The 23,584-nt window shown below is 42.0% G+C and overlaps 1 protein-coding gene across 2 annotated transcripts in view; it reads left to right on the forward strand.

Annotated features, from left to right (window-relative positions):
* Positions 1-23,584, forward strand: part of NTN4 (netrin 4) — a 185,343-nt gene that overhangs the window by 109,151 nt on the left and 52,608 nt on the right. For both annotated transcript variants that reach the window (XM_077470221.1, XM_077470222.1), the window contains exons 4-5: positions 7,058-7,184; positions 23,384-23,572. In XM_077470221.1, coding sequence (XP_077326347.1) covers positions 7,058-7,184; positions 23,384-23,572 — 316 coding nt within the window. The remainder of the gene's footprint in view (positions 1-7,057; positions 7,185-23,383; positions 23,573-23,584) is intronic.

The following is a 23,584-nucleotide window of genomic DNA, read 5'->3' on the forward strand; positions in this document are numbered from 1 at the left end:
GTCAGTGCTCAGACCATACGCAGCACACTGCATCAAATTGGTCTACATTGTAGCAAAGTGTAATTTCTTCAGTGTTGTCACATGAAAAGATATAATACTTCAATACTTTTTGTGATTCTGATCCACAAATAGACTGCAGCTCAGGTAAGTCAATACAAAGTTTCTAGTCTGCCTACTTGTGGAAACAAAAGGTGCACAAGCACTTACTGAAGTGGAGCTGGCCTGGTCCATGTCTTGGCAACAAGGCAGGATAGGATGATGCCACCTTTGGGCGTTGTTTGGTCAGACTTTGGGAAGTACATCAATAGCCTATACCCATAGCAAGAGCATTATCCAACTGTAGCCAAAGCTGCACAGTTTGTTTTTATCTACAGACACCCTTTTGTCTGCATAGAAAGATTTTTGGTAAAGGTGAACTAATCCTTTAATGTATATTCTTATAGTGGATATAAACCCTCACATATACCCAGTGAAGTGAACATTCTCTGATGATACACAGATATGAAACAAATCTCCCAACATAAGTTTTACGTGTATATCTGCTGTCTTCAGCTTGCTATATTCTTTAGAAAGTGCACAAACTTTCTCTTCCTGTTCAGCACTGTGTGTGGATTCTTGGCATACACTGTGTGGCAGCTGATTGGAAGAAAGTCACACACCCCCTCTCCATGTAGGCAAAGAAAGGAAGGAATGTGCAGAGCTGTTGTCAGAAACCATGAACCAGACTGGGACAGAAGTACAATTAAATCACACTTGGTTATGAATAAAAAATAAAAAGGTAAATAGAGTAAGTGTAGTCAAAGCATAGCCAGAGTGCAGTAACCGGATCGAGTAGTCATCCAGGCCAGAGTTCAATAACCAGGTCGGGTAATCAGCCAGGCTAGAAGTCAGGGATCCAAGTGGAGGAACAGCCAGCAGGATAAGGAGCCAGAAGGGATGTCAGCAAAACAGTCTTTAAACAGGAAGATGGTTTCTTGTGATGTGACCAAGGCGAAGGCAGAGATGAAGTGAGCTGGACAGCTTTAAGTAGGCAGGTCAGATGAGCAGGATCAGGAACAGCTGGGTAACTGTGGAGAGAGATGAGAGCTGGCAATTAGCCAACAGCTGAACAGCCAGCCCAGAGAAGGAAGGGCTAAGCCAGCCCTGACAGCTGTGCTGTGAATAGACCAGCTATCTGCTAATCTATTTATAGCACCCTCCCAACACAAATTTCAGGCTGATTTTATCTCGGTTGTCAGAGATTTTGTCAGAAGTTATCATGCGGAGCAGCAGAAAGACACAGGACTTTGAAGAGAGGTAAGAAAACACTACAGATAGATGTGCCTAGGCCAAATTTCATGAATAAGGTTTACATACACTTTAAGCTCAAACCAGATAATTTTTTGTTGATACATTGTAATTCTTAATTTGAGAATAAAATGTTTCTGCCACAAGTTGAAAGTCATTGACTGAAGTCTATGAATAGCTAATAGCCATGTAAAAAAACATTTTTTTAGAATCTGAATTTGAGCATATTTTTGTTATAATGATACAGGCACATTTTTCTGGCACAATGGTTTAAACATAGGTTAGTGAAAATATTATCTTAGAAAAACAATGATATCTTTATTATAGAAAGACTATTAGGTTCTGCACTAATTGAGGTAGATAAATGGCTTCTAGAATCCCCAGGCTCCCCTTCCATTCCCCCCACCCGCATCTAAATTTTGCTCAGAGACGGGCTTTAAGCTGGCCAAAGATATTATAATGTTGTTAGAGGCAGTAGGCACTGACCTTCTAAACTAAAACCTGAAGGATCTTAACTCTTCATTCTCACCTGATAACATATTGTATAGATACTCTTAGTATGCATTTTGACATTTGGCCCTTCTCTTGATTCTTTATCGGCAGAGTCAGTTGAAAATCTCGGGTGTTATTTGCCTTCACAATCATTTAGAATGCCTGACAGTATTTTGAAATCATTATATTTGAAATATGGGCACTTGTGGCCCTAAACATCCTTCTTGCACATAATATAATCCTGGGGATACAGTTTGTTGTTAGCAGCCTCTTCAACAAGACTCACAAATTTGCTCTCACTTTTAAGGCTTGTTTTTCCTTCCTGTATATATCTCTGATACAACATTATAACGTAGGGGTCTACAAACTGTGGCCGCAGGCTAGAAGTGGCCCTTTGCTTGCCTTTATCCAGTGCTTGGGGCACTATTCCTTCTACTGATATGAGGCACTGTTCCTTTCACTGACACCAAAGACGGCACTATTCCTCCCACTGACACCAACATGGGTTTACTATTCCTCTCACTGACACCAGAGATGGGGAACTAATTATCCCACTGATACCAATTGTGGGGGCAGCATTCCTCCCACTGACACCAATGATGGGGCACTATTCCTCTCACTAACACCATTGATGTAATTTTTTACTCCCACTGACTACCAAGCCTATAGAATTGTCTTACTCCTACTGATGCATTTTTTACTCCCATTGCCCACACCCCCTAAAGTTTGACAGACCCCTAAAGTTTGAAGGGCAGTAAACTGGCCCTTTGTTTCAAAGTTTGGAGATCCCTGGTATAGAGTGTCTTAATCAGAAATCAGTGTTAAGTTACATAATTTGTAAGCTAACCTTTGAAGTTTAAAAAAGTGTTTATAAAAGGTTTAAAGGTTTTTTTTACGTTAATACATTCTCTGCATTAAGGTAAAAAACCTTTTAGGTGCAGCCCCTCCCTAAGTACTTGCCTGAGCCAATCTCAGTCTAGCACTGTGCACAAGAGCCATTGACTCCCGCTGCTGTTCATCAAATCTAGTTACAAAGGAGCAGGGGTGGGCAATAGATGATGGACACATAGACACACATAGTGTGGCTTGTGATCAAGCCCACACAAGTACTGTAACCCCTCCCAGTAAACGGTTTGCTAGGGCAGTGCTGAAATGGTGGAGGAGCCAGCCACTCTAGTGGAGGACCTAAGAAGAAGAGGATCGGGGCTGCACAGACCAGGTAGGTATGAAATGTCTGTTATTTTAGGAAAAGAAAACCAAACGGAACCCTAATATCGCTTCAATTCTATCTAAATGACTCACTTGTATGCTGTAGGATTTGTTTCCTCTTTCATGTAATCTTCAAAGAACTGAAAATGCATTAATTTTAAATATTTGGATGTATCCTTTTCAAGGTTCCATTTGGTTTGTTTTATATTAAGCATAAGAGTAACACTTTTCAGCAGATACTGTATCAAACATACCGACTGTCTGGAGAAGCTTCTAAGACTTCTTATGATAAACAGAGATACAGGGTATGGCGAGAACCCCTCTGAAGCATATTGAATGACAGTCGTATTCATGTAAACCTAGAGCTCTGTGCAGAGACACGCTGCTGTTGACTGATGGACCTCAAAAACAAGTCAGTCCCATATGAGCAAACATTTCATGTTTTAAAAGGAAATTCAGGCAATGTTCAAATAGTTGAAAAGGCCTTCTTTACACAATAAAACTGCATATATCAATAGATAACACTGACAAATTAATACTGGAATTCAAACTGTCAGTCAAGTGATAGCCAGTGTGCTGCTTATGTATACACATCACTCTGCATAGAAATGAAAAATCTATTGAGTATAATGACACTTTACTTTTTAAAGAAGAATTGAACTCTTGAAGCTGTGCCAAAAAAAAAAAAAAACAGGTTGAGGGCAAATAATAACCAGTATTGCCTCTGGTCTACCTGCAACAGACCTTTTCCCAATGACTGACTTACCATGCCTTGTTCTGCACTATGTCTGTATGGGAGAAGCAATCCAGGTAGGTGCAGGATTTTGCTTCCTCATGGCAGAGAGTGAGCCACACAGTAGTGTCATAAGAGTCCTTATGAGCTTTTAGGCTTTAGATATAGAAGTGCCTAGGTTCCCTTACACACCTGCTATTTTTTTCACATAGAATTTAACACTAAAGGTAACATTTCCAGGATACCGATTAGACGCAGTTAATATTTTGAAATGCTCTCTATAATTTAAGAAATGTTCACTTTATGAGTTCAACCGTTTTCTTTGTTTCTTCAGCTTTGTTTCTTCAGCTCTTTGGATGGTAGCAGCAGTAACAGCCATCAGCCTGTGCCCATTCTCAACTGGCTTCTGGCTGTAAAAGGAAAGTGATCCAGCGGTTGTATAGCACTTTGAAAGTGTGGATGGTGTGGTCCCCTCATGCCACATCACTCCGTATCCCCCCCGGATGATTCCTGGGCTCTCACACTCTTACGGGAGCCTGGGACAACATCCACTGCCTTCAGAATGGCGAGCAGGAGACCGAGAAATGCTTGTTCCTCAATCCCTGCATGGAATGAAATGGGAAGTAATGTTGATTTTCTCACTTCCTGTTTCAGAGCCATCATTTACTGGCTATAACAGCCAGGGAATTATGTAACCAAACAGATCTGTGCTTGGTTAGATGCTTTGGAGGGCAAGGGAGACAATGGGGTCTATTAGAGCTTCAGTGTTATACCAAAGGGTACCTGTTACCTGCCCAATGCTATTGCATAGGAGTTTGTTAACCCCTTGTACTTGTAAAGCAGCATAAAAAATTTATAAATACGGTAAAAAAAATAATTAATTATAGAAAAATGTATTTTAAAAAATTAAACATAACATCCTTTGGTTAACATTCTTTGGTCTGCACAAACCCGCAAATGCATGCACATGGTGCTCACATATATGTAAATCACAATTGCATCACACATGTGAGGTATTGCCGTGGAGTGAGAGCAATAGTTCTAGTGACATATCTCATAGTTAACTCTAAACTGATGAGTAGTAAAGGCATAAAGCGTTAATTTAGACATCAAATTTAGACATCCTAGTCTTTTGACTAAAATGCCATTTTATTTTTTGTCCTATTTTACTCATTTGAACCGTTTCGTTTCAGTCATATTTTGGTAGACTAAAATACCGTTAATTTAGTTGATGAAAATATTTTGTTGATGAAATTAACACTGCTATGTAGATTTGTGTATGTACCATTGTTTTCCATGATATCACAGGTACGCGCATTTTTAAGGATTAGCATGTTTGATATCTATTTACTCAACACAGCTGCATCTTTTATATCTTACCAAAAAATTGGGTTTTATATTTTCTTCGTGCACTAAAATTAATTAATTATATTTTTTCCTTAATATGTATTTGATAAACAATTGCGCAAATATTATAAAATTTATTCTACAAGGCCTTTGTTATCAGAAAATATATTAATGCAGATTTATAGATGTGTGCAAAATACTGTTTTGTTGTTGTTTTTATGCTTACAAAAAAATTATAATTGATATGGCAAATTAGGCTTAAAGAAGAGGTCTGGGTTCATAAAAGAATAAATATCCATACACACCCCTATGCTGCAGCATCAATGTGATGCTGCAGCTGTCCCATGTCGGCTTTAAGACTGAGAACTAAGCAATTACATGACACTGTCAGTCACTGCTCTCTGCTCTGCTCCTCCAGCGCTCCCTGGTGTGCCAGGCTAGAGAGGGTGCGGTTGCAGTTGGCTTTGGCTCTGGCTCTCAGTTGTGTGCTGAGAGGCAGAGCCAGCTGTCAATCAGACAGCTGAGTGGATCCAAACAATATTGTCAAGATCCGTTCTGAGCATGAAGCGACTCTTTCATATCCGCTGACAGCAGGCAATAGTCTGCTATAATCTTATCCTGGGTCACGGGAGAACAAAAGTAAATGTACTCCTGTGACCCACAAGAGAAGTATGGTTAAAAAAACTTTGGCCATACTTCTCTTTTTAACTGCTTGCTGCCCGCCCACCGTCAAATGATGGCGGGGCGGTGCAGCACTCGTTTTGGGATGCTGTTATATGATGGCATCCCAGAACGGCCACCCTCGCGTGCGCACGGGGGCCCGCATCGTGGCGATTGTGTAAAGATCTCTGTAAAGAGCCACGGCTCTTTAACCATGTGATTGGCTGTGGCCACCTCATCAGTGCCCATAAGTGCCACCTCTTCAATGCCCACCGATTCAGCCTATTAGTGCCACCTCATCAGCGCACATCAGTGAAAGCGAAAAATTACTTTGTTACAAAATATACTGGCAGAAGAAAAAAGTAAAAAAACATTTTTTATTTCAAAATATTTGTCTTTTTTTTTGCAAAAAATAAAAAAACAAGCAGTGATTAAATACCACCAAAAGAAAGCTCTATTTGTGTGAAGAAAATGATAAAAAATGTGTGTGGGTACAGTGTAGCATGACCGCGCAATTGTCATTCAAAGTGCGACAGTGCTGAAAGCTGAAAAATGGCTTGGGCAGGAAGGGAGTGTAAGTGCCTGGTAGCTTAAAGTAGCACTAAAGGCAAACCTTTTTTTTTTCATTTTGTATAGAGTACATTTCTGCAAGTTTTGGTGACAACCGTAAAGCAGGCCATACATTATACATTTTTTTTTTATTTGTTCAACCAGCGGGTTGAACAAAAAAAAAAGAGCCACTTCTTCCATCCACACACTTGATATCGTTGGGGGATTACGCCCGTGGAGCCATTCTGTTCTGACCCTGCCATCAGAGTACAATGATCAGCGTAGCCAGCTGTCGCCGGTGGCACTATTCATTGTGGGAAAAAAAAGACATGATGGTCGTATGCAAGTCGATTAATCGATTGACTTGTGTACAACCAGCCTGCCCATACATGGCTTGAAATTCGGGCCCTGGACCGCCTGAATTTCAATCCATGCATGGCCAGCTAAAGTTTGTGATTTCTTTTACTTTCACTTTCAATGATAACGGTAAACATGACTAACAGAGAGCAGGAATCTCCCTAATGGGGGCACAGACAATAACACAAACCTGACAGCTGTTCAAATCCGTCTCCACTCCATCCAATTCTAACAAAGGGTTCTGCATTTAGGTCAAGCATCTTATAGTATTATTCAGATGATTTTGGAGTTTTGCCTTCTAGTCCCCTGAAAGTCATGATAACTATAATTCAGTTTAATAATGTGATAGAAAAATGAATTAGTGTGAGCTGCCTATCATAATTTGTACTGGGTGTTCTTATGTTATGTTTGTGTTCTATCTAGGTCCATGGGCGATGCATTTGCAAGCATCACACAAAAGGTCTCCACTGTGAGCTTTGTACTCCCCTTTATAATGACCAGCCGTGGAGAGCAGCAAATGGAAAAACAGGGGAGCCTAACATGTGCAGAAGTAAGTGGGAGCGGAGAACCCTGAGATTAACCCAAGGATGGTTGAGTTGCTTTTGTGAATGAACTGTGAAAACCATACATGACGATCTGTGTATTTCACATTGTTTTCAGATGACTCTGATGTTCCCCCACCTCCTCTTTTTTCCTGTTTTTAATCTCTTCTTTTCCTCCTATAACCTCTTGCCCTCTTGCACAAGGACATCTAAACATCTTTCTGTCTTAGTCAAACTGACAATTTTTTTTTGTTTTTTCAGTTTTATATAACTGTGTAATCCTGCGTTAAATTGTACTATGTGTCATCCCTGAGCTGGATTACATATAAGGACAAGTCAGTGAATAAAATACTGATGTCCCAGCTTGATTGTTGAAATGTGATGCTTTATGGTGAATCATTGATTGCACCCAGTTTCAGCGCAAGGAATTTAATTTTTTGCTACCCAAACAGCAGCCATTCTCCTAATGTATTTTTGTAAAGCTATCCATACACATTCTGCATTAGGGACACCAGACTGATAACACACGTTTGTACAAGTGCTTTGCTTTGTGTCATGTGATTTTTACATATAAACTGGTGCTATGAAGACGTAATGTATCTGTGCACACTTGAACAAGTTACGCTTGGTACCTAGCTGGTAATAGCTCTCTCCCCCCGCTTTACTTAACAGGGAGATTTTGTTAGAGGCCAGAAAGCCACTCTGTATGATCATCAATGCCACTTACCATCAAATCCAATAGTTTTCTATGAGTTCAGAAATGGCCCAGCCAAGCTTCCTGGTATAGTGAAAGCATGCCCTATGAAAAAAAAGGTGATTGGGACTGTATTTTGCACACTCATTATCTTTCTGGGTGCCCTTGATTCAAAACAGATATCCCCGAGGATGACCATCCTATTCCTAATGAATGGCTATGCTATTGTATTGTATTTCCCAGGCCCATTTGTTATTTATTGTATACACAAAATTAGGCCAGCACCAAGGATGTTTGCTCAGTGTATAAACATGAGCACCCTAACCATTTCATTCCGCGAGGCTATGTATTTGCAATATTAAAAAGATGTTTTAATGATTAGACCATAACTATACATGCAGCTTTGTTTAATCGCTAATGCAGGGTTTAGTCAAAAGACTGCTTGGTACTTTTGAGATAATGGTTTTAAAAGGGATTTACAATTTTTTTTATTTAAGAGTGAATGTGAAGTTACAGTATTGAATAGGAAAGAACCCCTAGGGGTGGGATTTTTTAAGGCACTGCCATCAAGTAATACAGGTAAAAAAATATTTTAATTGTATAGAAATATACAAAGAAAATTAGACAAACTCTTCGACATAGAAACATCAAATTGTGCACATTGATGATACAGAGATCCTATACCGATTAAATAACGCATTTTGGAGATAAGTGTAGTCTCCTTCATCAGGGGTTAACAGGAGATGTATAGTCTATAAAATACAAATAGTTAACAATCAATTTAATATATTTCACCCAAAATACATTGCCCATAAAAGGGGGGTCTAAGGTGCTAGTGACTTACATCTTGTTCAATTGTACATACATAAGAACGTCCAAATCCATTTTAAAAGAGGGCCCAGTCACATAGTCACCATCCACACTTTCACTGCTTAGAGTAAATCTCTATAGAAAATGGTTGACCAGAAAAAAGATATGTATATATGGACTGAGCCCCCAATCAAGGAGAAGGGAGAGGGGGCTTGTCCTCAGTTAGGGCAGACCTGGTGTGTACTGGGCCTATATGCCTGGAATCCTGGAAAAGATGTAATAAAATATTTATGTCAATATAAAGTAAAGAAAAAGATGTAAATATAGTCCAAACAAGATAAACTTGTGGACAAACGTACCTACAATGTGAGGTCGCAATGTGTATAGCTAAGGACTTCTGCGCTCTATGGACAATAGAAGAAGCCAAAAACAGCGAATGAAAAAAGCAGCAATCACTATATGAGTTGGCTCTTACTAATGTAAACTTTAAAACAGGGTAAGGGTGTGATGCGCTAATTTACAACCATAAATAAAAACAATGATAAATAAATAGGATAGCCCTACTAATGGCAAAAAATGCAGTGCAACTATATTCATAAATGGAAAAAAATTTAAAAGAAATTTTTTGAAAGTGCAACCGTGCATTAATGAATCAAAAGGTGACTGTGTGCATAATACTCGTAAGGTTTGCTGCAATAAATCACAAAGTGACTGTGTGCATAATACTCATATGATTTGCTGCACACACCAAAATGCATAAGCAAAAAACAGTGTAAAAATAATTAAATATGTACAGAAAATGGAGCAAATGGTGACAAATGATAACGTGAACAGTAAAACAAATCTGAATCCAGGTGACAACAGTGAATCACACTAAAGTGTCCCATACATGATCAGATAGTGCAATTCGGTAAACACACTAAATTAAAGTGCAACGTGCTGAGCCAACAATCCTTCAGTGATGATCCGTGCAAGTGATGCCAATGCTATGCAATTACCTCACCGCTGTAAGGTAAACAGCGAAAATAATTCAGGGCACCCAGGTAACAAGGGATGATCACGGGGATGGCTGTACAGCAGGCTCTTGGAGACTTCTCCAACTTCCTCATATGTGGTGAATGGTAGGTAAGCTCAGAGGAATGAACCAAAGAGAACCGCCATAGTGTAGTATTTCAAACGTATATAAATTATTAAGAATATAAAAACTACTCACAAAAGAAGTTGGGAAATACACAGTTTCGTCGTCAAGACTTCAACTGGGATCAACAATGTGAGGTCGCATCAGAGTAACGGCAATCAGGCTAGAAAGGACACAGATATCTGGAGATGCTGGGAAATAGTCTGATCGCTATTGCATCAGAAGGCTATTTATCATCCCACATTAGGAAGAAAAAGGGCACAGAAACAAAATGTGGTGAGTGTGAGTGGCCACCCAAACAAATAGCCCAAACAAAAAATATAAGAATAAATGTAGCAAGTCTCCACATGACTGTGAGCATGTTAAATCCCCCATCCGCACATCCGGATGTGTCCACCTATTAACCATGCCTATGCACCTGTGCTATATGGATATTTATGTGCAGGTTATGATGGAATGTACCGCCCATCATAGGAAACAGCTGAGCGGCCGGAAATTGTATCAGATTCCATGAAGGCCCCCTGAGCTGCGCCCGCGCCAGGTCTTCCCACAGTGCATGCGCATGACACATAAGAAGCTGATGGAATTTATGGCACATTAACAGATATTTTTCTATATTTGCGGGGATCTAAATGGAATAAACACAAGAAAGTGTGCATGTCATGTAGTGATTTTTTGCATTTTTTAAAATTTTGTCCTGATATACACTTTAATACTACATTATAAAGAATACATTTAGTGAACCTAACACCATGCTTGAGACAGGGCATTTGGATGGAACAGAAAATTCCATGGGAAATATCATCTTTAGAGATACAATATAAGAAGCTTGAATGTAATTTAGCTTTCCAGAATCAATGAAAAACTACTTCCAAAATTATATATACAAGGGTTCTTCAAAACATTTCCACACAGCCAATTAGTACTCCTCGCGCCCTCACCGTTTTCAACGAAAATATAAACGTGTATAAACTTTTTGAAAACCCCTCATACATATATTTGTAGCCCTGATAAAGTACCACTGGGGTGCTTAATTTTTTAGTTACAAGCCTGATGGTAAAGATCTGATGTGTAACTATTATACTTCTATTTTTTGTTATTCTGTATATCTCAATATGCTTTGTGGCCTCCTATGCATATCATGTCGCCAGTTATGCCTGTTTTTATTCTGGTACATTGTTCAGTGAATGGTTACGTGTGGAAAATTTTCCAAGCATTACACATAAAGTTCAACCAAGAAATCCTTAGGAAGTGACCATGGCACCAGCTAACAAACAAACAAAACACATATTTTCTTACAGTAACAACATAAAACAGTCATTTCTCTAGAGGCTGCTCATGTAGAGTTTGATCAGTTTAAATGCTTTTTATCAAAATGACAAGTACATCAGAGAATGTGCTATCCCTCTAAATAGCTGGGCTTTCTGTAAGCATAGTTCATGTCAGACTTCTGAATATATTTTTTTTTATGAATGGTCTCTCATAAAAATATACTCAGAAGGAGCAGGCTGAAATACACTTACTAGAGGCAAAACTTTTCAGTCATTATTGCTGTCTGTGCCCCAGTAGGGAGATTTACCCTCTCTATTTGCCCTATGTTTCGTCAGATTAGGCGACCCGTCAGATTTTGCTACACACACAGTTAGCTACCATGTTCTGCAACCCGGAATTCCCACCTGGGTTGGTACCAAAATTATTTCAATGGTTGCTCAATAAGGGGTTACTAAGAATTGGCGATTACCTTAACAGGTAAGTTCACCTTTACAGTAAAAACCTGTAGGGTAAACTTATTCAGGACGCCCTCCTCAACCACCCCCCCCCCCCAGTCCTGACCTGGAGCGTGGCGATAACACGCTAGGAGACTTTGGGTCACGGACTCACCGGTCCAGGGCTTAGAAATCCCCCGCAGCTTAATCTCAAAAACGTACCTTGTCAGGAGGTGCATTTAGGCACATCCTAATTGGTCGGTGCCCTCACATGGGCAGCGCCGACCAATCAGAATGCGCGTAGCCTGTCCAGTCACCGCAGGCCAAGAGGAGAGAAAGCCACGGGGATTTCAAGTCTGTGACCGTTACAGCAGTGATACAAGCTGTCAGTGCCGGAGATCGCCGAACCCCAGGTTAGTGGGTGGGGGGTCCAGTGTAAGTTCACCTTACAGATTTTCTGTAAAGGTGTACTTGCACTTTAGTGGAAACCAGATATACACTTTACAACACTTTAACCACTTAAGCCCCGGACCAATTTGCTGCCAAAGGGCCAAGCCCCCTTTTGTGATTCGGCACTATGTCGCTTTAACTGACAATTGCACGCTCGTGCGACGTGGTTCCCAAAAAAAATTTACCGTATATACTCGAGTATAAGCCGAGATTTTCAGCCTCTTTTTTGAGGCTGAAAGTGCCCCCCTCGGCTTATACTCGAGTCATCGCTGTCTGCCCGCTCGATCAGCGTGTCGAGCAGACAGACAGCGGCCATTCTGATTCAAAAGCCGCGCCTCCGGCTCCGCCTTCGCCTGTGATAGGCGGAACACTGAATTTCCCAGCAGCCTGTGTTCCGCCTATCACGGACGTCGTATCATCCTCGTACTACGGACGAGGATGATACGACGTCTGTGATAGGCGGAACACAGGCTGCTGGGAAATTCAGTGTTCCGCCTATCACAGGCGAAGGAGGAGGCGCGGCTTTTGAATTTTACAATGGCCGCCGACGAAGAGGGCACGGGACGGAGGCAAGGCAAGGCACGGCACGGGACGGGACGGGACGGGACGAAGGCAAGGCACGACACGGGACGGAGGCTCGGGACAAAGGCTCGGGACACAGGTAGGCTGGACACACACACACACACACACACACACACACACACACACACACACACACGGATGGATACACACACACACAGGGATGGATGGATGGATGGAGACACACACACACAGGGATGGATGGATGGATGGATGGAGACACACACACACAGGGATGGATGGATGGATGGATGGAGACACACACACACAGGGATGGATGGATGGATGGACACACACAGGGATGGATGGACGGACACACAGGGATGGACGGACACACAGGGACGGACGGACACACAGGGATGGACGGACACACACACAGGGATGGACAGGCATGTCTCACCCTCGGCTTATACACGAGTCAATAAGTTTGCCAGTTTTTTTGGGGGTAAATTGGGGGCCTCGGCTTATATTCGGGTCGGCCTATACTCGAGTATATACGGTACGTCCTTTTTTTCCCACAAATAGAGATTTCTTTTGGTGGTATTTGATCACATCTGCAGTTTTTATTTTTTGCGCTATAAACAAAAATAGAGCGACAATTTTGAAAAAAATGCAAATTTTTTTACTTTTTGCTATAATAAATATCCCCAAAAAATATGTAAAAAAAGCATTTTTTTTCCCTCAGTTTAGGCCGAAATGAGCGATTATTGATTGGTTTGCGCAAACGTTATAGCGTTTACAAAATAGGGGATAGTTTTATAGCATTTTTATTAATATTTTTTTTACTAGTAATGGCGGCGATCAGCGATTTTTATTGTGACTGTGATATTATGGTGGACACATCGGACATTTTTGACACATTTTTGGGACCGTTGTCATTTATACAGCAATCAGCGCTATTTAAATGCACTGATTCCTGTGTAAATTACACTGGCAGTGAAGGAGTTAACCACTAGGGGGCAGTGTAGGTGTTATGTATGATGTTATGTGTTTTTTTTATTGTAGGGGGCGTGGCCTGGCATGTGACGTCACTGATCGTCTTTCCCCAGGGAACAGACGATCGGTGACAGCCACAGTAGGAAGCACGAGGAGAGGTATGTTTACACAGACCTCTCCTCGTTCTTCAGCTCTGTGACCTGATCGCGGGACACCAGTGGCGATCGGGTCTGCTGGTCCCGCGACCGCGGTCATGGAGCTCAGGACCAGGTCGGGAGCGTGCCGGCAGCGGCACGCTCCCGACACACGGCTGGGCACTTAAAGAGCAACGTACAGCTACATGCTTGTACCCAGCCGTGCCATTCTGCCGACGTACATCGGCGTGAGGTGGTCCTTAAGTGGTTAAAGACAAGATGCAGATACCATCTAGTGAAATATTCTGACATAATCAAATTGTGTCCTTTGTCAGGTGAAAACTTAATCTAATAGTTGGGCTTCTTACACTTAGGACATTTGAGTTGTCTTGACAGGCAAGGGGTCTTTTGGAGGGATGAATATCTGCGGTGTATGCCTCTCTCACTGAACCAAATTCAAAACTCTCCTATTTGAACCAATACGAAAAGGACCTGAATCTTACTTTTGACCTGTCTGAGTGGCAGGATATTTCCTACGCTTTCAAGTCTCTATAAAAAACAGGCTAATTGAAGCCAACTATAAAACACTTTTGTGTTTGTACCTGGTCCCTATTAGGGTGGCTAAAATGCATCTGTCCACATCACCTGTTTTTGTAGCTGTGGTCAATTGGGGACAATGCATCATATCTAATGACTAGGTTTTGGATATTTAATTAAATTAATTCAGTGATGGAGGTGAACATCCGTAGATCCCAGAGGTTGCTTTGTTCCATAAACTACCCAATGAAATGCCCAGGAAATCAGTAAAATTAATCACATATGTATTGTTAGCGGCAAGGATCACTGTTGCTCAGCATTGGAAACAGTTGGTTATTCCTCTGGATTATGTTAAAAATAAAGTTAACTGGATTATGGTTAATGACAAACTCACTCACATACTCCATAATACCTTAAAAAAAAATTGATAAAATATTGGACCCATGAATAGTCAAAGTCAGCCAAAACGTCAGGGAGACAGAGAACAACATAGTAGAACAGTAAGCAGGATCTGGAGCCAGAAGGAATGTCAGCCAAGCAATTCTTTAACAGGAATAAAGGAGAGAGTCTCTAGAGATGTGACCAAGGTGAAGGCAGAGATCATCTGGACTGGACAGCTTAAGTAGGCAAGAATGAGACAATTTAATTGAAACTATAGAAGAAAAGAGCCCATCGCGCCCTTCTGGGAAAGAGACATTTAGCCTCAGACAAGAATGTAAGATTCTTATGGTCAGTAAGAATGAGAACCGACACAGTGATAACTTCGAGGGGATGTCTCCATTAAAATGATGGCTAACAGCTCTCTGCCACCAATCTCGTAATTGCACTCCGCAGGAGACAATTTCTTGGAAAGGAAGCCACAAGGATGCTCTCAGTGGTAGGACGTTGAAACAGAAGGGCGCCAGTCTCAGAAGCATCAACCTCAAGGATAAAAGGTAACATAGGATCAGGATGTGCCAACACAGGAGCAGAAACAAAGGCAGCCTTAAGACTCTCAAATGCCTTAATGGATTCCGGAGACCAACTCTGTTCTGGTCATATCAGTCAGGGGTTGACCAGAGACGAGAAGTTACGAATAAACTTCCGATAGTAGTTGGCAAAGCCAAGAAAATGCTGCAGAGGACGTAAACCCATGGGTCGCAGCGCCTGTAGGACTGCTGAAAGTTTCCCTGGGTCCATCGAAAAACCTGCAGTGGAAATGACATAACCCAGGAATTTAACCTGTTCACAATGTAATTCACACGTCTCTGATTTACAATAGAGATTGTTCTCTCTTAGTTTCTGAAGCACACAACAGACATCTGTATGGTGGCTGTCCAGAGACTTGGAAAATATGAGGATATCGTTGAAATAAACCACTACACATAACTGCAAAAAATCTAGGAGAACATTGTTAATAAATTCCTGGAAAACTGCTGGGGTGTTACAAAGGCCAAAGGGCATTACGAGGTACTCATAATGGCCTGTTCTGGTATAAAATGTTTTCCACTCGTTGCCCTCCTTAATTCTCACAAGATTATATGCCCCTCTCAACAAGGTTTGTGAAAACCGTTGCTCCCTTGAGGTTTCAGTTCACCACTCTTCTTCTTCAAAAGAAGAAACCAGCACCAGCAGGAGATGAGGATTTGCGAATTAAACCTCGAGAAAGTCCGTCTGCAACATACTCCTCCATGGCCTTATCCTCCAAGACTGACAAAGGGTAAACCTGGCCACGAGAGGGTATGGCACCAGGTTGAAGGTCAATTGTGCAATCATACGACCAGTGTGGAGAAAAACTACCGGCTGGACCTTTGTCAAAGACATCGCTAAAAATCGCGGTACTCCTCCGGCAGGGAGGAGAATGAAGAGGTGCACAGGACCTTAACTACCTTCTGGAAGCATGTCTTACTGCATTGTGGCGACCAGGAGAGAACCTCAGCATGGAGTCAATTAAAAGAGGGGTTGTGCCTCTGTAACCAAGGATAACTAATAACCAGCGGAAACTTAAGTGAGGAAATAACTTGGAATTGGATTGTCTCATGGCGAAAAGGCCCTACGGCCATGGACAACTGAACAGTCTCATGAGTCACATGGGCATGCTGTAGAGGTCTCCCGTCAATAGCCTCAATGGCAAGTGAAGTGTCACGCAGCTGCAGCAGAATCGAGTGCTTTGATACAAAGGATACAAATGAATGGGCCTACAGCCCCAGGGTCGATTAGAGCCTGGATCTCGATGGACGACTCAGCCCAAGAAAGGGTAACCAAAACCAGGGCTTATTCTTCAGTATAACTGGGATGAAACAACGCCACCTAAGGTCTGTCCATGACAGGACCTCAAGGTTCGGGCGTTCCCTGGATGGGTAGGACAAGACTTCAAACAGTGACCTGCCTGGCCACAATAAAGGCACAATCTTCCTAAGGGTTTTCTCATGCGCAGAGAGACACATGAAGCCCAAGTGCGTGGGTTCATCCTCACTGACTGACTCGGTACCAGGAGGCATGGGGGGTAAGGGAGGCAAGGTGGTACTACAAAGCTTGGAGACAAATGTACAGAAGACTTCTGCAAGCGCTCCTTAAAAGTGATCAACTACTCAGCTCGGTGGGTTGCTATCTCATCCTTGATGGTATCTGAGAGACCATGTGAAAAAGCAGCCACAAGGGCCTCATTGTTCCATGCAACCTCTGCTGCCAGAGTACAGAATTCAATGGTGTAATCAGCAACAGTTCTCGTACTCTTTGCTTCTATCTGTGGGAAACACCTGGGGCAGAATCTCAAAGTATATATCAACCTGGTTGAGAAACCCTCTTCATTGGACTGGATTGCCCCCAAATCACTGTGGAAGCAAAGCGGAACCAGACATACCTCTTACAGAGGTAATACTCGAGGTGGAGCAGCAGCAGGGATGGCCTGCAACACAGGTTGTACCGGAGTAGCCACAACGGGAGATTCCAGGTGAGCCATGTGACTCATGAGCGTTTGTAACGCCAAGGCAGACTGATCAATGCGTTGATCCGGCTCATCCAATCTGGAAAAAATATTACCAACAAGTGGATTCACTGCATATTCTGAAATCATGGCCTTTGCCTACTGAAACTGACAGAAACCATCAATCAGAATGAGACAGAAGTACAGTTAAATCACACTTGTTTAATAATAATAATAATAAAAGGTAAACAGAGTAAAAATAGTCAAAACATAGCCAGAGTTCAGGACCCGGGACGGATAGTGAAACAAGCCAAAACGTCAGGGAGCCAGAGATGAGCGTAGTAAAACAGCAAGCAGTATCTGGAGCCAGAAGGAATGTCAGCCAAGCAAGTTTAATAGGAACACAGAAGAGCGTCTCTAGAGATGTGACCAAGGCGAAGACAGAGATCATCTGGGCTGGACGGCTTAAGTAGGCAGGGCTGATGAGCAGGCTAACATCAACAGGCGAGTCACTGTGGAGAGAAAGGAGCTGGCAATTTGCCGACAGCTGAGCGAAAAGCTCAGAGAAGGAACGGCTGAGCCCAGCCCTGACGGAATGTTTATCTGAGAACATCCCATGATAATTATTTGTTCCTTTTTATTCATGGACAATGTTATTTTTGTTTATTCATGTTTTATATATTCGTGTACTTGACATAGTGACAATCCGAGAATTTGCTTCTGTTTACATGCTACTTTTGTTATTATCGGATTTTTAAAATAAAAATATTGCAATAAAACAAAACTGCCGCTGTGTACCTGATTTCAGAGCGCCAATCAGAGCTCACATGACTGGCCACCTCTCTCCTCTCTTGAGCTGACAGCAAAGTGGGGGGCCTGAGAAATCCCCGCTGATGTCAGCGAGGAGGAGAAGAGGGGAGAGGCAGCCGGTTACGTGATCGCCGATCAGCGCTTTGAAATTAGGTACACAGCGGCAGTTTCTTCTAAAACAAATGCACTGGGGACATTATTTAACATAGCAGAGGGGATTGTTGAAAGGTTCTTGTATTATGAAAGCAGTAGGATGGGAGGATTGTGGAGTGGACAGAGCTGAAAGGCAGGGAGGGGGGAGGAGGAGCAGATAGTAGCGGATGACGGAGGCACATAAACTAACCATGGGGTCAAGGCTCAGCAGCCACAATAAACCGGGGTCAGTGTTTAGGGGGGGGGGCAGAACCAGCCAGGATCAGACAGGTATTTCAGGTGATACATAGGGCCAAATTACACAGCACAAGCACTGTGCTGTATAACGTGCTTTAAGGGAACAGCATCCAATTTATTAACATTTGTATTACATTTTTTTGGGGGGGTAACAAACACTTTAAGTTTATGTGTATAGGTAAACACAGTATACTGATTGTGTATTGGATCAATGCTTATGCACCAGGAATTTTCAAATGAGGAATTTAAAAGATGGTATACATTTAGTCACAGTTTCTTATTTTTATTCTGCTGATAAATGTTAGTGTGCATATGCAAACTATTTATAGGTCAGTTGCTGTAGGCATTTATTTTACAATTTCTAAGGATGTCGCAGTCAAACACAATGCACCAAAAACAAGTATGTAGTACAAGTAGATATGACAAAGCCCAGTCCCTATGTTATCTTTCTGAGTCAGCATTTGTTTCCAATAGGAATATAATACACCAGACATACAATATGTGTAATCCTTTGTGTTTTTTTATAATTCTATGTTATATGATTAATACTGCTGAATGGCACACACAATTTTATAATTAATTTACTGATCTGAGCATCATTAGTTCATCAATATCATAGTTCATTATTTTAGAATATGAGAAGGTATTGAAAGCAGAATCTCTAATATTTTATCAGACACGTTGTAGGAGTCCACTTTTAGTCTACATGCTGACCAGAAACAAGGACTTATGCCGTGTACACATAAGCGGAATGTCCAACAGAAAAAGTCTGACAGAAGCTTTTCATCGTATATTCCGATCATGTGTGGGCCTCATCAGACTTTTTTTTTTTCGAAAATTCTGACGGACCTAGAAATAGAACATGTTCTAAATATTTCCGACGGATCCAATTCCTATCTGGAAAACTGCTCGTCTGTTTGCTGTTCCAATTGCTGTTCCAATGGATCAAAAATGCTCTGAAGCAAGTACGAGACAGAAGCTATTGGCTACTGGCTATTGAACTTCCTTTTTCTAGTCCCGTCGTACGTGTTGTATGTCACCGCGTTCTTTACAATTGGACTTTGGTGTGATCGTGTGTATGCAAGACCGTTTCAGCGGAATTCCGTAGGAACTCCGTCGGAAAAACCTTCAGAGTTTATTCCGACGGGAAAACCGGTTGTGTGTACACGGCATTTACTCATGCTTCCATTTTTAAAGGATAAGGTCACCTTCAGTAACATGTTACATGTTCCATGCGTTTTTAGGGTGGAACACGTAACATGTTCCTACTTCTGCAGCCCTCTGTGTGGCAGCAGTATGGGAAGAAGTTCTGCTCACACAGCCGTGTCATTCATTCACAGAGTTAAGTGAATGAATGAACTACAAGTACCATCATCTTTTGCTACTGAGTGCTGTGGTAGTTCACTAATTCGTTTTGCTTTCCAGGCTCCTAAAAAAAAAAAAAGTAAATGCAAAATATACAAAAAAAAATTCACCTGCAAAAAAATTTGGATTTTATAATTTTTTTTAAAAGGTGAACTTATCCTTTAAAAACCTTTATTTCCATTAATGCCTAGTAGCAAGAACTAGAAAGATAGCCTTTGTGTGAGACCCTGCTGTCTGTAGCTAGAAAGAATAGTGAATCCTCTGATTATGAATGTTTTTGTGTGGTCTCCAGTGGGCATTTAAAAGAGAACAGTGTCTGGCTTAAAGTGATATTGAAGTGATTGTAAAGGCAGACTTTTTTTTTTGTCTTAATGCATTTTATGCCCTGTGCAAAACCACTGCTTAGAGCAGGTAAGTATAACATGTTTGTTATTTTAATAGGAAAGAAACAAGACTTTACAATCACTTTAAAGTCTTGGGGTTTTTTTTGTTTCAAATTAACAAACATGTTATACTTACCTGCTCTGTGTAGTGGTTTTGCACAGAGCAGCCCAGATCCTCCTCTTCTCAGGTCCCTCGCTGGTGCTCCTGGCCCCTCCCTCCTGCCGAGTGCCCCCACAGTAAGTAGCCGGCTATGGGGGCACCCAAGCCGAGCCGCTACTCTGTGTCCATTAAGAAACTGTGCCGCAGCTCAGCCCTTCCCCCTCTCTCTCCTCATTGGCTCACTGACTTTGATTGACAACCAGGACATGTGAACTGGGACTGACTTTGATTGACAGCAGCCATTAGCGCCCGCTGTGTGTTTCAGCCAATCATGAGGGAGAGTGCCGGACAGCCAAGTCTCTCATGCAACAACGCTGGATCGAGGTGGGGCTCAGATAAGTATAAGGGGGGCTGCTGCACACAGAATGCATTAAGATAAAAAACCCTCTGCCTTTAGAACCACTTTAATTAGATGCAGCATATCTCATTTGCCTAATACGCAAGACACAGAAGAGAACCAACACCAGAGGCTGCAGAAATTCAAATGGCAGCATTAACAGGCACAGCTGAAACATATAGCTGGAAAATATATAGCACTTAAAAATCCAGATTTAAATAATGTTATGGTGGTATACCACCCATGAGAGTTTTGTAAACATTTTATTTTGTAGGTTAATGTCCAGTACAGTATTGCTAAACAAACCCTCTTTGTACCTCTTCAGAATATGTGGATGTCTAAGAGCATAAATTATTAATAGAAATAAAACCTTCGATGCACTTTCACATGTACACATACAGTATGTGTATAAGTACATATTTACCTGTGGGTAAGGTAACATTGTTATATTTGATATTCCTACTTCCACGTCACAAATGGAAACAATTCTATGAGAACTGATAAGAATATGATTACTTTAGTAGGAAACATGTTGTCTTCCACCTCTCCAAACCAAGACACGTGGACAGGGAAACTGGAAATACAAATTGTTAAAATCTTTGAAATTATGTTAGGCTTGCAGATTATTGATCCATCGTACTGGTTATGTTAGGCTAAAATAATCGGGCCGGTGGTATTTGGCAGTATTTGTCTATGCTGTCTTTTTGGTTACAATAACACACAAGTATTCACATACTTATCAATGTTTTTCAACTTTATTCAATGTTTTTGCAATAGCGTTTATTTTGCGTTTATTAGCCATTTTTAGCGTTTTTCAGCGTTAGTGTTTTTTAGCGTGTTTTTTTTTTGAAGAAAATTATTTTTTTTCAAGGGATCAAAAAGGTTTAAAAAAACGCTGGGGAGCAAAGTTTTTGAGTGTTTATTAGCGTTAGAACATTTTTTACCGCTGAAAAAGTCTCTCATAACCCACTAGTTTTGGGGGTTTTTTTACTGCTCAAAAACGCCACTGCCCAAAACTGCTGAAAACAGCCTATGTGTGTATGGACACATAGGATAACATGATGGAGAGTTTAATGACTGTAGAAAGAAAAGTCTACAGCCAAAAACAGCAGCTGTAAAAACGTCAAACGTCCATGCATGAGGCCTTAATGTCTAAACCGCTGGCAACAAAAGTGAGTACACCCCTAAGTGAAAATGTCCAAATTGGGCCCAATTAGCCATTTACCCTCCCTGGTGTCATGTGATTTGTTAGTGTTACAAGGTCTCAGGTGTGAATGGGGAGCAGGTGTGTTAAATTTGGTGTTATCGCTCTCACTCTCTTATACCGGTCACTGGAGGTTCAACATGGCACCTCATGGCAAAGAACTCTCTGAGGATCTGAAAAAGAGAATTGTTGCTCTACATAAAGATGGCCTAGGCCTCGCCATGGTCGACCAAAGAAGTTGAGTGCATGTGCTTAGCATCATATCCAGAGGTTGTCTTGGCAAATGGACATATGAGTGCTTCCAGCTTTGCTGCAGAGGTTGAAGGGGTGGAGGCTCAGCCTGTCAGTGCTCAGACCATACTCCGCACACTGCATCAAATTGGTCTGCATGGCTGACCAATCAGTACTGCTGAACCTCCTTCTCATTTCTTCCACCACTGTACCTACTTGCACATCCACCCCACCACCGTACCCTCCTGCTCTTCTGTCGCACTGCTAAACCCCCCCCCCCCGCTCATCTGCCCCACCGCTGTACCCTCCTACTCATTTGCTCCACTGCTGTACCCTCTTATTCTTCTTTTCTATGATTTGCGTGATATGCAGAGTGGTGCAAAGAAGCAGATGAGACACATCTACCTTTCCCGGTACACTCAGCCCCACTGATCCACCTTTTGCATTTAGCCCATGTGATGAATGTGATGTCACATACAAGCATCTGGAATGGATGCGCAATGATGAGCTCAGGTCAGGGGCATTTTCTGAAAGCAGTGGGCCTGTATGCAAGATCGAGCCCCCGCAGCTAAGAAAAAGTGTGGTGCTGAGTGCCACAGCAAAGAGAGCAGGGGTTCAGTAAAAAGTGACACAGGGTTCAGATGTTGGGAGTAGGTGATGTAGAGGTTGGTAGTAGTAGATGGTGCAGAGCTGAGGGGTCAGTAGTAAGTGACACATACATACAAACATAAATTTTTTAGAATATTTATTTATTTATTTATTTTTTCCAACAAAGTTCCCAGAAGCTCAACAGTAATTCCACAAAATGTCACCTGATTGGGTTTTCTCAATCACAATGAAATCCCTTCTCTCTGAGATTGGTGGTGGTCATCTTCCTCCAGATGGTGGGTAATTGTGGGTGGGGCTAGCAGAACTGTGATTGGCTTTGGCAGTGGCCAATAACAATCCTCCCCCTCCTAGAAACAGGGACGCCCCCCCCCCCCCCCCAGCAGAACTGCACCCAATTTCTTCCGCCTTAGCAGGAGCTGACGATATCAGCTACACAAAGTTAGATAATCAATGTTTCCCATTGTTTACAATGTGTGGGGGCACAGTGCCTCCCCCTCAGTGCAGGTGCGGTGTGGGGAATTGTGAGATTGGAATGCATTAACGTGTCACTGATACTTTCCTGCACTGCTCTGCTGATGGGGAGGGAGTCGGGTGCTGGCAAAAGAGGCTTTGCCTGCCACTTCTGGTACTAGTGCCGGGGGTTGCCTACCCCTGGTGTATTGTAACCCACACCTTACAGAATTCCAATTCAAAGCAACTGTCAATGGAGCAATGCTATTTGAAATAAAGACAGTTATGGTCTAGGCTGCAAATAAAGCAACCTGTTTTTCATAGAAAGTGTACCATGCCAGCATCTAACATTATGTGTTCACATTTTTGTCTCCATCAGAGTGTAACTGTAATGAGCACGCTGACAGCTGCCACTTTGACCTGGATATGTGGCTGGCATCAGGGAACCGTAGTGGAGGAGTTTGTGATAACTGTAATCATAATACAGAAGGTATTAACTGCCAGAGATGCAAGCCTGGCTTCTTCCGAGACTGGAATGTGCCATTTTCTGGCCAGGATGCCTGCAAAGGTACTGTGACAG

The sequence above is a fragment of the Lithobates pipiens genome, unplaced genomic scaffold (assembly GCF_037356315.1).
Source record: "Lithobates pipiens isolate NorthernLeopardFrog02 unplaced genomic scaffold, aLitPip1_a1.2 Scaffold_8, whole genome shotgun sequence".
Lineage (NCBI taxonomy): Eukaryota > Metazoa > Chordata > Amphibia > Anura > Ranidae > Lithobates > Lithobates pipiens.